Genomic DNA, 13,618 nt, shown 5'->3' with positions numbered 1-13,618 from the left:
CACAAGCCGTTGATGAGCTTGCCCCCATTATGGGCCTCTGTTTGATTCAAAGGCTTTTTCAGTACCCAATAACTACAAGATTGTTGATGTGTTGATGTGGTAAGGACCCTTAGTCAGGGCCGGGCCGAGGCATAGGCTGGAGAGGCTCCAGCCTCAGGGCGCAGTGTAGGAGGGGCGCAGAATTCATTCAGCTGTCATTCCTAATTGTGTTTGAAGCAGAAACAAATAAGAAAAGGGGATACATAGCAGTGACTGCAAGCCAGATAACTAGAGATTAAGGTGTTGGGGAGGTTGTGGGCCCTGTGGCGCCTCTTAGTCTAATAGCAATCAGTGTGTGATGGCTGTGGTGGCAGGGATGGAGGGGAGCACTTTGGTGTCTCAGCCTTGGGTGCTGGAGGACCTTGTCCCTGCTCTGCCCTTAGTACATGTTTAAGTATGTCTCCTTTAACAAAGCACTTTAAAAAACGAAAAAATAGGACGCAGAGTAGAAAACTTATGAACCACATACCTTCAGTCCATCTTTCCCAGGTGCTCCCGGTGGGCCCTGCATGGTAATTAAGACAGGTTTTGGTGAAGAGCACAAGTATAAAGCACAAGACACAGCAATGTTCAGTCATTTAGTAATATAATTAGCAAAAAAAAGAGAGCTCATTGGAACAGCAAAGGTTGGAGTGGACTTTCCAAATGGAAGAGGGGGTTAAGTGGCGTTTGGCTCTATAGCCATAAAAGCGGGGTTAGTCCTCTCTTCCACGGGCAGTTGATAGGCAGTGAAATGCCTCTCAAACTCTCACAACTGCCTGCTAACTACTCAGTGGTGCCTGGTTAATGCTTGCTGAGCACACAGTTCAACTGCCCATGGAAAAGAGGCCTTAGTGTTTAAAGAGAGGAAGGTTAATCCTGAGCATGTTCAGCCACAAGGGCCCTCTCACACGAGCAGTTGATAGGCAGTGAAAAGACTGACGAGCTCTCACAACTGCTTGCTGCTGCCTGGTAACTGCTCGCTGAGCGCCCAGTTCAGCTGCTCATGTGAAAGGGCCCTAAGGATAGCTATGGAGTGGGTACAAAAGTCATTTGACTCTGACTTCTCAGTTTATGAAACCACAAACTCCAACTCCAGGTACCCAAAAATTGCTTCGACTCCTCGACTCCACAGCCCTGGCTTAGAATGTGTTGAAAAAGACTCCTATTTAAGGGGAGTAGCAAGGCAAAAAGTTGCAGAATCTCTACAAAATACTGTACTAACCACAGGTCCTCTCCTTCCTTGTTTGACATGTGAAATTTCTGGAGACGGTCCCATCGGCCCCATGAATCCTCGTGGGCCTGGTGGGCCAGGTGGTCCAGCCGGCCCAGGTTGGCCAGAACTTCCTTTCGGACCTGGTAACCCTTTAAACAAGAGCACAAATTACTAAAAGTTCAGATGCTAACCAGCTTCAGAAACTGCACAAATTGACTGCAATATTTTTTGCGGAGCTAGGCATGTAAATAAAGGGTATTGCTGCTTTTAGCTTTAAGTGAGTAATTGTGATTTCCCACAATGCATCACTACCGAATATGCAAATTATCTATATGCCCTTGAAAGCCAGGCACAAATCCAGAGCTGCTGGTGTATAGTGAGCCTATATAGCTTGTACATTTTACAGAGCCACATCTATCCAAAATGGTTATAGTGACACTAACTGGAAATCTGTACAGCAAAGTCCCTGTTACCCGGAACCCAGGCAACTGGAAGTCTCAACTAAGCGGCATGTCTGACAGGATAACGAGAACTGGTTTTTTTTTTTGGGGGGGGGGGGGGGTTTACTGGCAACGAAATACTTACTGAGACTCCAGCGATGTCCTGCAGCTCCTAACGGTTTTACGGCTTCTGTGCATGGCTCCCAGCATGTTACGTGACCTGACGGAGCCGTACACGGAGGATGTCGTAAAGCTGACAGGAGCCCACTAGGAGCTGCAGGACGTCACTGGCACCATGGTGAGTATTTTGTCCTGTATGAGGGGGGAGGTTTGTTCTTTTATCCGCTGGTTGCTCAAGCAAGTGGCAACTGGCAAGCACACGTATCGGACATCAGGCAATCCCCACCATTTCCGGATACTGGGGACTGCGGTACATTCCTTTATAGCTCGCTGGAATCGTGCTGGTATGTGTGGCAACTGTAATGCCATCTTCTGTTTTCCTGGTAGAGCCACAATTATATTTTAGTGTGCAAGAAAAGGCAAAATATGTGCTTTGCTCCAATAGATTAACCACACTGATATAAGTTCCAAACAGGGCTGTTTCTTGTGCAGAGGGACCGCCCTGGGCGCAGGCCGGCAAGTAGAAGTACCCCCTACTTCTACTTGCCGGTCTGCGCCCAGGGCGGTCCCTCTGCACAAGAAACAGGCAGAAGGACATAACCGCTAGGAAGCTGGTGACGCACAGTGCAGCCAAATGGAAGAAGATTACTAGCGCAATCACTTTCCTTGACTCCTCTTGGGCTGCCTGTGTCAGACGTCAAGTCGTCATCACCTCACCACCGCCGTGATGACACCTGATGTCCTGTAGCGGTACTGAAGGCTGTCAGTGCACGGTGCCCATGTCAGCTTTTCCTCTCTTTGCCTGTGTGTTTTCCTGGTCCCTGCTTCCTCCTGGATGAGCGGCTGGTCACTAGTAAGTAGGCAGATCTACTTGTGACCTGTGACTGTGTGACTGTCCCTAAAGAGTAAGGGTTCGCAAGTCCACGGGGTAGGGGGGAAGGGGCCAATTTTTACACCCTCGCCCTGGGTGCAATTTAGCCTAGAAACTGCCCTGGTTCCAAAAACAAAAACTTTTAATGAATGAAGTGCATGTCTAATAGGTTTAATTTAGCTTTGTGTTGGAAACCAGTGTGTCGAACTCATTTGCTGGGACTTTCCAGACAATATTGTTTTCTCTCTGACACCAGGAGATAAAGAAGCTAATTTATAGCAGAGAGCTTCTGTGTGGAAGGTATACTGAATATTGTTGTTTGGCTTTCTGAGTGAACTGGACATTCAGGGCCAGTTGTGTCCGCTTTTCAGTTACACATCAATGTTACAGATGCTGAAAAAACGGACAGAAGCGGACACAACTGCGTTAGTGGGCTCAGGCCCTTAGAAAGATGGCCGCATTCACCCTAGCAAGTGTCTCCCACTTGTCCTCCCCCTCTGTAGAGTGGAACAAGCTGTTCGGTAAATAGCTGTGCAGTGTGTCTCTACAGCAATTCTTCCTAAACTGTGTAAACTGAAGCAAACAAACATGCTGGGCAGTATTTATTGCAAAATGTGTACATGTCTTTAATTGCTAAGCTGAACAACAACTAATAAACACTGCATTTGGAGAAAACAGCCTATTAATATATTTATTTAGTACAAAAAATGCATCTATGTACCAAATCTAATTAAAGAGAACCCAAGGTGGTTCTTAGGGGGGGGGGGGGGGTGCAGATGGGACACAGAGGCATGTTATCTGCTGCGCTATAGCCCCCAAGATTGGCGACATTATTTGTAGCCATCTCGGAGGTAAACAGAGGGGTGAGGAATTCCCTGTTCAATATGCCCGCCAGGGGTGTTCTTGCAGGGTTTCCAGAGCTGCCATTGGGCAGCTCTCTCTCCCTGGCCGCACCCCCCGCACACTGTGAAGGAGGGAATGAATCTCTCTTTCCAGCGTCGTGACCCAGAGGTCATGGAAGTGAAAGTGGGCCATTGTGGCCCACAGGAGCGGCGGGGAGTGGCGTTTTTTGCGGCTACCTGATCTGCTCAGCTCAGGTAACCTACTTTTTTTTAAAATTGTATGAGCCCACCTCGGCCCTCTTTAACCTCTTGACGACCAGCTAACGCCGATTGGCGTAAACTGGTCGTCTGCGGGTTACCATGGACCATGTCAGTTCACGGAGGGTGTCTCCGTGAACAGCCGGAGAGCCGCCGATCGCGGCTCGCCGGCAAAATGTAAACAGGCGGGGAAGAAATCCCCACTGTTTACATCATACGGCGCTGCTGCGCAGCAGCGCCGTAAGGCAGATCGGCGATCCCCGGCCTCTGATTGGCCGGGGATTGCCGGCATATGATAGGCTGAAGCCTATCCTTCAATGCGCAGGACGGAAATCCGTCCTGCGCAGCTCACAGGGGGAGGGAGAGGGAGGGAGAGACGGCGGAGAACGCTGCGGAGGGGGGCTTTGAAGAGCCCCCCCCCCCCGCTAAGCAACTGCAGCCGGCGGCGATCAGACCCCCCCAGCAGGACATCCCCCTAGTGGGGAAAAAATGGGGGTAGTCTGATCGCCCTGCTGCACTCCTGATCGGTGCTGCGGGCTGTAGAGCCCACGCAGCACCGATCAGTTAAAAACCCCCTGGTCGGCAAGTGGTTAAAGTAAGTGTAAAGTCAACCCCCCCCCTGGAAAAAAGTTACTTATCTATGGACAGGGAAGGCTCTGGATCCTATAAAGCCTTCCCTGTTCTCTATTGTACTCCTCATTCCAGGGCCGTCACCCCAGTTTAATTTGCTGCCTCGGGCACTTGCAGGAGCACTCGCGTACCTTGTTTCCAAAGGGACACAAGTGCTTCCACACCCTCCCGAGGGCTCACAGATGTGTATTCAACCAATTGGTCGAGTGCCCAATGCTGACGATGCTGGAATGAGGAGAGCAAGAGAAGACAGGGAAGGCCCGATAGGACCCAGAGCCTTCCCTGTCCATAGGTAAGTATCTAACTTTTTTTGTCGACTTTACACTCACGTTAAATATTAAAGCAATAATAAGAAAACATGACAAAAACCTCACTGTACATCTTGGTTAAGTCTGTTACTAAAGCACAGGTGTTTTCAATTGCCAATATTTCACTTGAGAAGTTTTGAGATATTTCCTAGAAGATCGAGTTTTTCTTTTTTTTTTAACCTCAGAATAAATGACACATTTAAACAAATGTTCTTTAACATTTTGTGTCAAACCAAAATCCTGACAAAATGTGAAAGATGAATGTATAAGCTTGGAAATGATGTAAAGTGCTGCCAGACTAGGTATCCAGTACATCTTATTCCTATCATCAGAGAAAATGTGTCATTAATAAACGCAGTGATCACTGAGTCAACCACACAGCTTTCAGGTGTGTTTGTACTTTACCCTGAAGTGAAAATAAACTATTGTGTCCATAGTTCTTGCTAAATAGGACTTTACTGGAATCCCACAGTCTTACTTTGTATTAACTGTATTTTTTGGAGAATAAGACTCACTTTTTTCTCCTCCAAAAGTGCAGAAAAAAGGTCACTGTGTCTTATAGTCCAAATGCAGGGAGTTCCTGACTTGTGAACGCTGCCAATACGAACCTCCAACCTGCCACAATGTCAGGGACTCCCTGTATTGTGCCTATGCAGAGGATGACACAGGGGGACAAACTGAGAACACAGGCGAGACACAAAGTAGCATAGAGGAGGACACAGGCGGACACATGGGGGACACAGGAGGACACAAGGGGGACAGAGGAGGACACAGGGAGACACAAGAGGTACAAGGGGGGCATAATCCACAAGATGCCCCTTCACCATGGATGCACCAGGTTTAGTATATATTTTTCCCCTGGTCTTTGTCCTCTAAACCTAGGTAAGTCTCGATTCATTATTGTCTTTGCGATAACTTTTTCCAGTTTGTTAAATTACCGAATTTGAAGTTTATCGATCTCTAGTTGTATTCATCAAGGATTTTTTGCATTCGGTGTAAATTCGATAAAATGTTGATAACAATTTGGTAACCATTCTGTAACGTGTCGATATTTCCATTTTACAGCGGTAATTTAACACAAGCCCATAAGATTCCCATGGAATTGTGGGTAGAAGGCAGTCCTTTGAACACCACATAGCAACATTCCGAATAGGGCTTGACACCTGGACCAGGGTTCTGGAAGTGGCTTGGGACAATCCCACAATTTCGCCAGCTGCGGCTTGATAGGAGCCTTTTCTAAAAAAAAATATAGTGCAGCTAGCAGATTAGTTAACCCTGGCACTGCCTGTGTTCTCTTACAAGATGATTCAAGGGAAATGCCGCTGTCCTGGTATAGCAAATAAATCTATTCTCTTGCAAATTGATATGGTTCTACACCTTATTCTTGCCCTTCTGCGCCTTTGAATCACTCTCAGCTGATACATAACCACTTCAAATGGCTCCATCTTCTCTGTCAGCAATGATCTGACAGGAATAACGACAGAGCAGTGAAGGAGATAATTAATCCTAAATGTAACGCTAAACCACGCCCATTTTCATTTTTATGAATTGCACTTTCTTCCGTTTTAACGCATCACTAACGCATCACTAACGAATTATTACCGAATTAATTATTACCGAATGCTCGCTAACAGCTGTAGATAAATTTGATGAATCCTGAAATCAACTTAACGAATTCGGTATTTTAACGAACTGTCGTTAACCAATTCGTTAAGTCTTGATGAATCGAGGCCTAAGTCTGAAAAATATGGTAAATGGTACCTGTAGAAACATGTAACATGAGATAAACATGTGCATGTGGTATCAGGCGAATCAAGCGCATGTGGCTTTTGGACAAATCAGGCGGCGCCATACACATTAATTTAAAATATTGGTTAGCTAGCGCCAAACGGGAAAATTGGGCACCAGGCGATGCACGATAATTACCGCTTTTTGCGGTTATTATCGTTTTTTTTTCCTGTTTTGTGTGCGTGTGTGGGGTGGGTTAGGGAAGGGGGTTTGTGCGAGGGGGGGGGGGGGGGAGAGTTAGGGTTAGGCGTCAGGAAGGGATGCAGGGGGAGTGTTAGGCGACAGGAAGGGGGGCAGGGGGGAGTGTTAGGCGACAACTGCTGCTGGTACAACAAGCAAAACGTGCTTTAAAGAAGCGCAGCGCAACGCACAGAAACGCGCACTAAAGCGCGCACAAGCGCATGCGTTTTTTACCACGCGCTTTCACACGTTTTTCAGCGCAGCAGATGTGAACGAGGCCTTAGGGTTAGGCACCACCGGAGGTGGTATTAGGGTTAGAAACACACCACCAGTAGGGGCTAGAGTTAGGCATCGGTAGTGGAGGGTTGTGTGTGAGAGTAGGGTTAGGTTTAGCTATAGTAAAACATCGGTAACAATTACTGAAAATTTACTAACAAAAACTTTATATAGTAGAGTTTCAATACATTTACCGGTATGTGACTATCGGCAACATTTTCCATGGTGCTCGAAATTCAGATACGCTGTGCATATAGAGTCCCTGTCCTACACAGAACCTGCCTGTGTTCCTTTCCTCCCCCTGCAAGGGTTAAGAACTCCATTTCTCTGCAGTCAAACTGCAGTAGGACTGTAGAGTAAAACTGCCCATTAACGATCCAATTTCCCGTCTGTCCTCCCGATTGTTGTGATCGATTGTAAAGGATCGTTCAGGTCCCCCAACGGAGGGGGAAATGATGAGCAATCCGAACGGACCAAAAGAATCAATCCAAAATTCACATCAACGGACTGATGTCGATTAGCATCATTAACCACACCAGATCCGAACGATCATACAGTCGATTGTTTGGGAATTGGGGGATGGTACCGTGAATGGGCACCTTAAAGCCGCATGCAAACACTAGAGTATTCGCCACTGAGGTGACTGGTCAAGTGGACATGGCCATATCTGCCTGAAATAAAGCAGGTTTACAGCCTCCAAAATGGATAGCTGAGAAATCCAGAGTGCATTGTTCTCCTTGTTACCTCTCCCACTGGAAACCACTCTTTTGTGCACTGCGCCATCATCTCTCCTCCCCTCTCCATGGTAACAGAACGCCTCATGAGGCTACTTAAAGTGAACCTCCGGACTAAAAATCTACTCAGCAGAACTGAAAAGGCTTGGTGTTTCTTTAACAGTTTCACAGCATCAGAACTTTGTTTTTCTTACGAAAGCATCATTTTTAGCTAAGCTCCACCCATCAAAGAAAAAAAGCCTGGGTTTTTTTTCCCTGATGCTGTGCAGAGCATGATGGGATTTCCTATTCTGTTATTCACATTGCCTAGCAACTGGGAGAGGTGCTCAGGACACAGGACAGTTGGAACTGTGTCTCATGCTCCCTGCCACCTCCTTTCAACCAAAAAGATGGCTGCCATCATGAAATCAAACCTTTGCCTGTTCTTTTAAAACAGGGTGGGTAAGAGATTATATTACCTATCTATTTTAATTAACATAACTAATGTAACTTAATGACAGTATGTTTGTTTAGGCTGGAGTTCCTCTTTAAAGAGTTCAGTCTATGCCCCACCCCCTCGCAATCTGAACAGGAGAATAATTCATTTCTAACAACAGCAGCTCCTCCCAAACAGCTTGCTAGTAAAGGCAATCTTACACAGTACAATTTTTTTGCCCAATTAGACAATCGACTAGATAAAACATCTAATTAACAATTGATTGAAAGTGTTTTAAACATTTGCGATCGATATTACAATCGATATGAACAGCTAAAATCCTGCAAACGACTGATCTGCAATGCTCATCTTTAGTCAGTTATTATAATAGGGTAACATTGTCATAGTATTGGTAGAAAACAAAATTGATTGATAACAGAATAGTGTATGGCCAGCTTTACTTGGCTGCTTCTGGTTATGTGATGACATTTTTAGAACCGGCTGCAGAAGTCACCTTTCACACAATTAAATGACATTTGACCAGTGGCCACTACGATTACTTAGAGTGCACACACACATCCAATTTTGATTGCCCAATGATTGGCTAATTTTAACACCTCCATTTAGCATGAGAACTTACCTACACAATCTGTTCATAGTATTTACAATCTGTAGGCCTACATGCTGCCTACATGCAAGTGGCAACACTGGCCAATCATAATTGTGTGTATGCATTCTAAGTAATTTAGTAATTTGTCTAAAAGATGGGCTTTAACCTTTTATTATGCTTTTTTCTGATCACCCAAACTTTTTGGGTGTACTGGGGGGACATGATCAGTGAAAAGGATCGGCGGCAGGGCTCTGGAGGCTCTGTACCGCCTCGTTTCGAGGAGGTGACCCGGCGTCAGTGGTGGGGGGCAGGGCAGCACCTCTCTGCATGCTGTAGACCCGCCCCTTGCACGAGCACCAGCATACGTTTGTCATTAGTAGGAGCTAAGTGCTGCTAGAGGACTTTGTCCAACACTTTGAACCACATAGGGGGACGCCAGATCCGTCAGCGGTGTTCCTACGATCGGCCCAAATGCAGCCACATAATATTTATATTACGTGGAACAGCAGCGGGGGATGGAGCCAGCGACGTTCAGTGTCGGACTTGATCTGCATAGGATGATGCTGTGATGGATTTTATACACAGCAGCGCAATCTAGTGGCAGCCACTTTTTCGGACTGTGTCCGACACTGGACCGATAGAGAAAAAGGCCAGTGTCAGGCATAAGCCAATATAGGATTGGAAAGGGTTAACTGGCATTTTTGGGTAGCGTTCCAAGAAGCTGTCCCTCCATCACTGATCGCTGTATCTAAAGGTATGTATGGAAAGCAGTTCAGCTAAAAATATAAACAAACGTCTGGTAATTTAGCGCTCGGATACAATAAAGGCCTGCCTTTCAATATTCTCCATGTTTGTTTCTGATTATCCTGCATGTTTATTTTAATTTCCTGTGCCGCGATTTCTATGCGGTGTACTTATCACACATGGTTAGCATTTTTCACATAAACACTGGGCGAGTGTTGCGGAGATTGCAATGTGTTTTGTGTTGTTACCTGGGGGTCCCTGGGCTCCTGGTAACCCCGGTGGTCCTTGCACATACATGGTGGAAGCCAGCACCTTGTCAGCCGTGATTTGCTTGCTGGATTCTGACACGCTGTTCGGTAACAACGCCAGCTAGAAGGAAGAAAGTACAGATCAGAATAACCTTTTAGTGGTTCCAGGAAATAAAACAAACAGCACTAAAGGTAGCCATACATCTAGCGATGATGGGAAGATTCCACCAAGAGGCAAATCTCTCTAATCGAATCTGATTAGAGAGAGATCTGTCAGCTGCCCATACATCGGAGACTGATTCCCAATCAATTTCATGCTGAAATCAATCCGGAATCGGCCTTGTGACACCGCATCCGATGGCCTCGCCGCCCTGCCGCTTTCCTCTTAATGCGTAATGTGCCCCTTCGAAGCCCCCCTCCCCGATGCCCAGTGCACTATACATTACCTGTTCAGGGCTGCCGCTTGTCCGTCGCTGGGTCCGGGGCGCAGTCCTTGGTCCACACATGCGCCCCACGTGGTTGCCGGTGTACACATGGGTGCGTGTATGATGACACACATGCCCACGTTACTCGGACAACCACATGGGGCCCATGTATGGACCAAGCACTGCGCCTGGAGCCAGCGGCAGACACAGACAGGTAATGTATAGAGCAGTGGTCACCGGGGGCGGGGGGTTGAAGGGTGGCACATTGGGGGGACAGCGTCGGGGGTTTTTGTCGCTCGTCCCGATATCACTCATCTACATCTTGCAGCATGTCCGATCGATTCATGCGAATTGGTCGCGTCGATCAGGCATGCACTTGGTGGCACCGATTTTCATCTGATTCGATTATAATAAGCAGTGTGGGACATAACAGCTGTTTACAGCTGGGTCAAACTGCCAAAAAAGCAAGCACCATCTCCTTCCAGTGACATCACCTGCCAGCAGTAAAAAATGTCACCATGTGATACGGTAAATGTCAAAATGTAAATTAGGGAGAGGAAAGATTTTACAATGGCCTCAATGACATCAAACAGCAGATATGAGGCTTCATATGACTCTGCACCACGATGGGGCGACAAGGTCATATGCATAGGCTCCTCCCCCCGCTAGTGACATACTCCCTGCTGGACAGGAAATACATCATTGGGATTCCTGTTGGTCCACACATGCACACGACGTCACACCGGACTCCTGTCATGCACACGGCCTGCGTCACCTACTGACTTACATTCCTGCATAATCCTTGAAGTAAGCGCAGCTCATGCGGTAACACGCTGCAGGCTTTGAGTCAGCATTGCAGCCAGGGCCGTAACTAGAAATCACTGAGCCTCCCCTGCGAAATTTTGGATGCCCCCCCCCCCCCAGCAAGGGGGCTGGGCACTTTACACAAGAACCTGATGCACACTGAATAGGGACTGTCTACAAATCTTTGTCTGCAAAACTTTGTATGATTCCTTTACAGTGGCAGAGCAGATGGAATCATTAGAACCATTGTGCAGAGAGCAGACATTTTTTTCTCTCCTTGCCCTTAGTTGTCAGTCTCTCAGGACAGGGGCTCCTGTGGCTTCTGGACCTTTCCTGTGGCTGCAGGGTCTATTGTTATGTCCCTGATTGCAGTGATTTGGGATACTTGAATGTGGATACCCCTGGCACACCTCATTGTGTCAAGTGTGCAAGCCTCCATAGACTTTCATGGCCCTTGTGGCTTGGAAGAGGCAGGGAAGAGTACCGCAGTGCAACACAGGTGCCGTGTGTTCCTGTAAGATGTATAGCCACATGCATTGCACAGTGACAAGGGAGTGTGTTCTGCCCTTTCTTCTTATTTCTGTTAGCTTATGTCAATGGTTCCTGTGATTGCAACAACCCCAGGATCATCTAAAAGACAAAAGGAGACCAGGAGCCCAATGGTGCAGAATCGTGTAAGGATGTCTAGACTTACGCAACCACCCTCAGAGCAGGCAGGAAATTAACTGTCCCGCTCGGTTTTCCAGGAACTGGGTGGTCGCACTTCGAATGTTCTTTAAGACGGGGTGAAGGTGCCCAATGCATAAAAGATAGGCTAATAAGGTATTTATTTTATAAACAGAGAGGTAATCTTACTTCTCTTGAATAATTTGGACCGGTTTATTGAAAAAAGGTCTTTTATTAGAGCACATAAAACTGACAACGCATTTCATGGATGCTTGCCCGCTTCCTCAAGTCAATGTAAAACAGGTGCCTTAACTGCTATGGCTGTGTAGCAAGCATTAGGGCCTCTCTGTTAAAGGCATCTCCACCCCTGTTTTAAAGAGAGTCTGAAGCGAGAATAAATCTCGCTTCAGACCTCATAAATAGCAGGGGCACGTGTGCCCCTGCTAAAACGCCGCTATAGCGCGGCTTAACGGGGGTCCCTTCACCCCCAAATCCGCCTCTATACACCCGGGGAGCGCTTCCTGGTTGGGGCAGGGCTAGCCGCCGCAGCCCTGCCCCACGCGCATCTGTCAGCGCATATCTCCGCCTCTCCCCCGCCCCTCTCAGTCTTCCTTCACTGAGAGGGGCGGGGGAGAGGCGGCGATGCGCCGCTGACAGACGCGACTGGAGGCAGGGCTGCAGCTGTTATCCCTGCCTCCAGGAAGCAATAAATCACGACCAAATCTGCGACCAAGTGTCGCAGTGGTCGTTTTGGGGGTGAAGGGACCCCGTTAAGCCGCGCTATAGCGGCGGTTTAGCAGGGGCACACGTGCCCCTGCTATTTATGAGCTCTGAAGCGAGATTTATTCTCGCTTCAGAGTCTCTTTAAGTGTCTTATTATTTCTGTGCTGGTTTGGTTCAGTGTAACCCAATAATACACACAGTCAGAATCATATACCTTCTGCTTGAGCTGTAAGACGGTCTGCTTTATCTGGTGGAACTCTTTGCATGTGTCGGTACAAAGTCCTGGCTTCAGAACATTGTTGGATTGTTCGAATTCTCCTGTAAGCAAAGTAATGTCTCTTAGAACATTCACATTCACTGTGGATGCGAGAACGCTCGCTGCGCTGACAGGTAACTGTTATTGCATTTGCGTTTCAGAAAATATTCCGTACTGATGAAATAATATTGGGAAAATTTACATCTGGGTTTGGCAGGATCACGTTTTATTGGTTAAAGTAAAACACAAATATTAGTAAAATACCTGTAGACAATCTGCAAGTTATTATGGCCAAACTAAACCTAAACTGAACACAGCAGTTTATAGAAAAAAATCAGGATGACAGCATATAGATTCAAAGCGGTGGACAGAATATGCTTCATGTACTTGCCACTGCAGCTTGTTTCCTGTCCTCTCTGGGTTCAGCTGCTAGCCAGGTCGGGCAAGTGTGACCATATGAAAGTCGGAGTAGGAATTAAAATATATACCACATAACATGTCCAGCATATCTTACAGTTGAAACCATGGGCCTGATGCTACGTGAGGTGATAAGTAGCTTGCCCAAGGTCTCCTTACTGCATAGGTGCTGGCCTAATGAGCGGGAATACTACTACTACCTATAGAGTGGTTGCAGCTCTGGCTCTTTGAGTGCACCAAGAGAAAAGCACAATATAAATGTTCTGTGTCTTGTCTTTTTCATGTGGGAGAACCTGCCCGTTGTGTTGTCTGTAAAGCTTCTAGGAAAGTATGGCCAGTGGCCACGAATTATGCCTGAAGCTGTTGGTCAAGAAGTTGAAGAGATTATGGATTATCTCTGAATATTGTCGTCAGACAACACGAGAGCAATGGCAGTCAACTTTTTAGCTATACGATGCCCCAAGCCTGACCCCTGATGGCAAATGTCGGCTGAATCGTTAGGGCAAGCGATTCGTCCGGCAGCACCATTATTTCCTATGGTAGACTTTCCCCACGTGGTTTGCCTGCAGGTAAACTCTGTGGATTCGGCCCGGTTTCTGCGCTAGTGGAAACGGGCCCTTAGACATTGT

The 13,618-nt window shown here is 47.1% G+C and overlaps 1 protein-coding gene across 1 annotated transcript in view; it reads right to left on the bottom strand.

The window, feature by feature from the left end:
* Window positions 1–13,618, bottom strand: part of CCBE1 (collagen and calcium binding EGF domains 1) — a 443,744-nt gene that overhangs the window by 25,561 nt on the left and 404,565 nt on the right. The window contains exons 6-9 of the mRNA XM_068271851.1: window positions 12,531–12,634; window positions 9,699–9,819; window positions 1,244–1,383; window positions 509–544 (exon numbers count right to left, since the gene is read on the bottom strand). Of these exons, the coding sequence (XP_068127952.1) occupies window positions 509–544; window positions 1,244–1,383; window positions 9,699–9,819; window positions 12,531–12,634 (401 nt within the window). The remainder of the gene's footprint in view (window positions 1–508; window positions 545–1,243; window positions 1,384–9,698; window positions 9,820–12,530; window positions 12,635–13,618) is intronic.

This window comes from Hyperolius riggenbachi, chromosome 1, assembly GCF_040937935.1.
Source record: "Hyperolius riggenbachi isolate aHypRig1 chromosome 1, aHypRig1.pri, whole genome shotgun sequence".
Taxonomy (NCBI): domain Eukaryota; kingdom Metazoa; phylum Chordata; class Amphibia; order Anura; family Hyperoliidae; genus Hyperolius; species Hyperolius riggenbachi.
The sequence above is the reverse complement of the archived record's forward strand: the minus strand, read 5'-3'. Positions and strand labels throughout refer to the sequence as shown.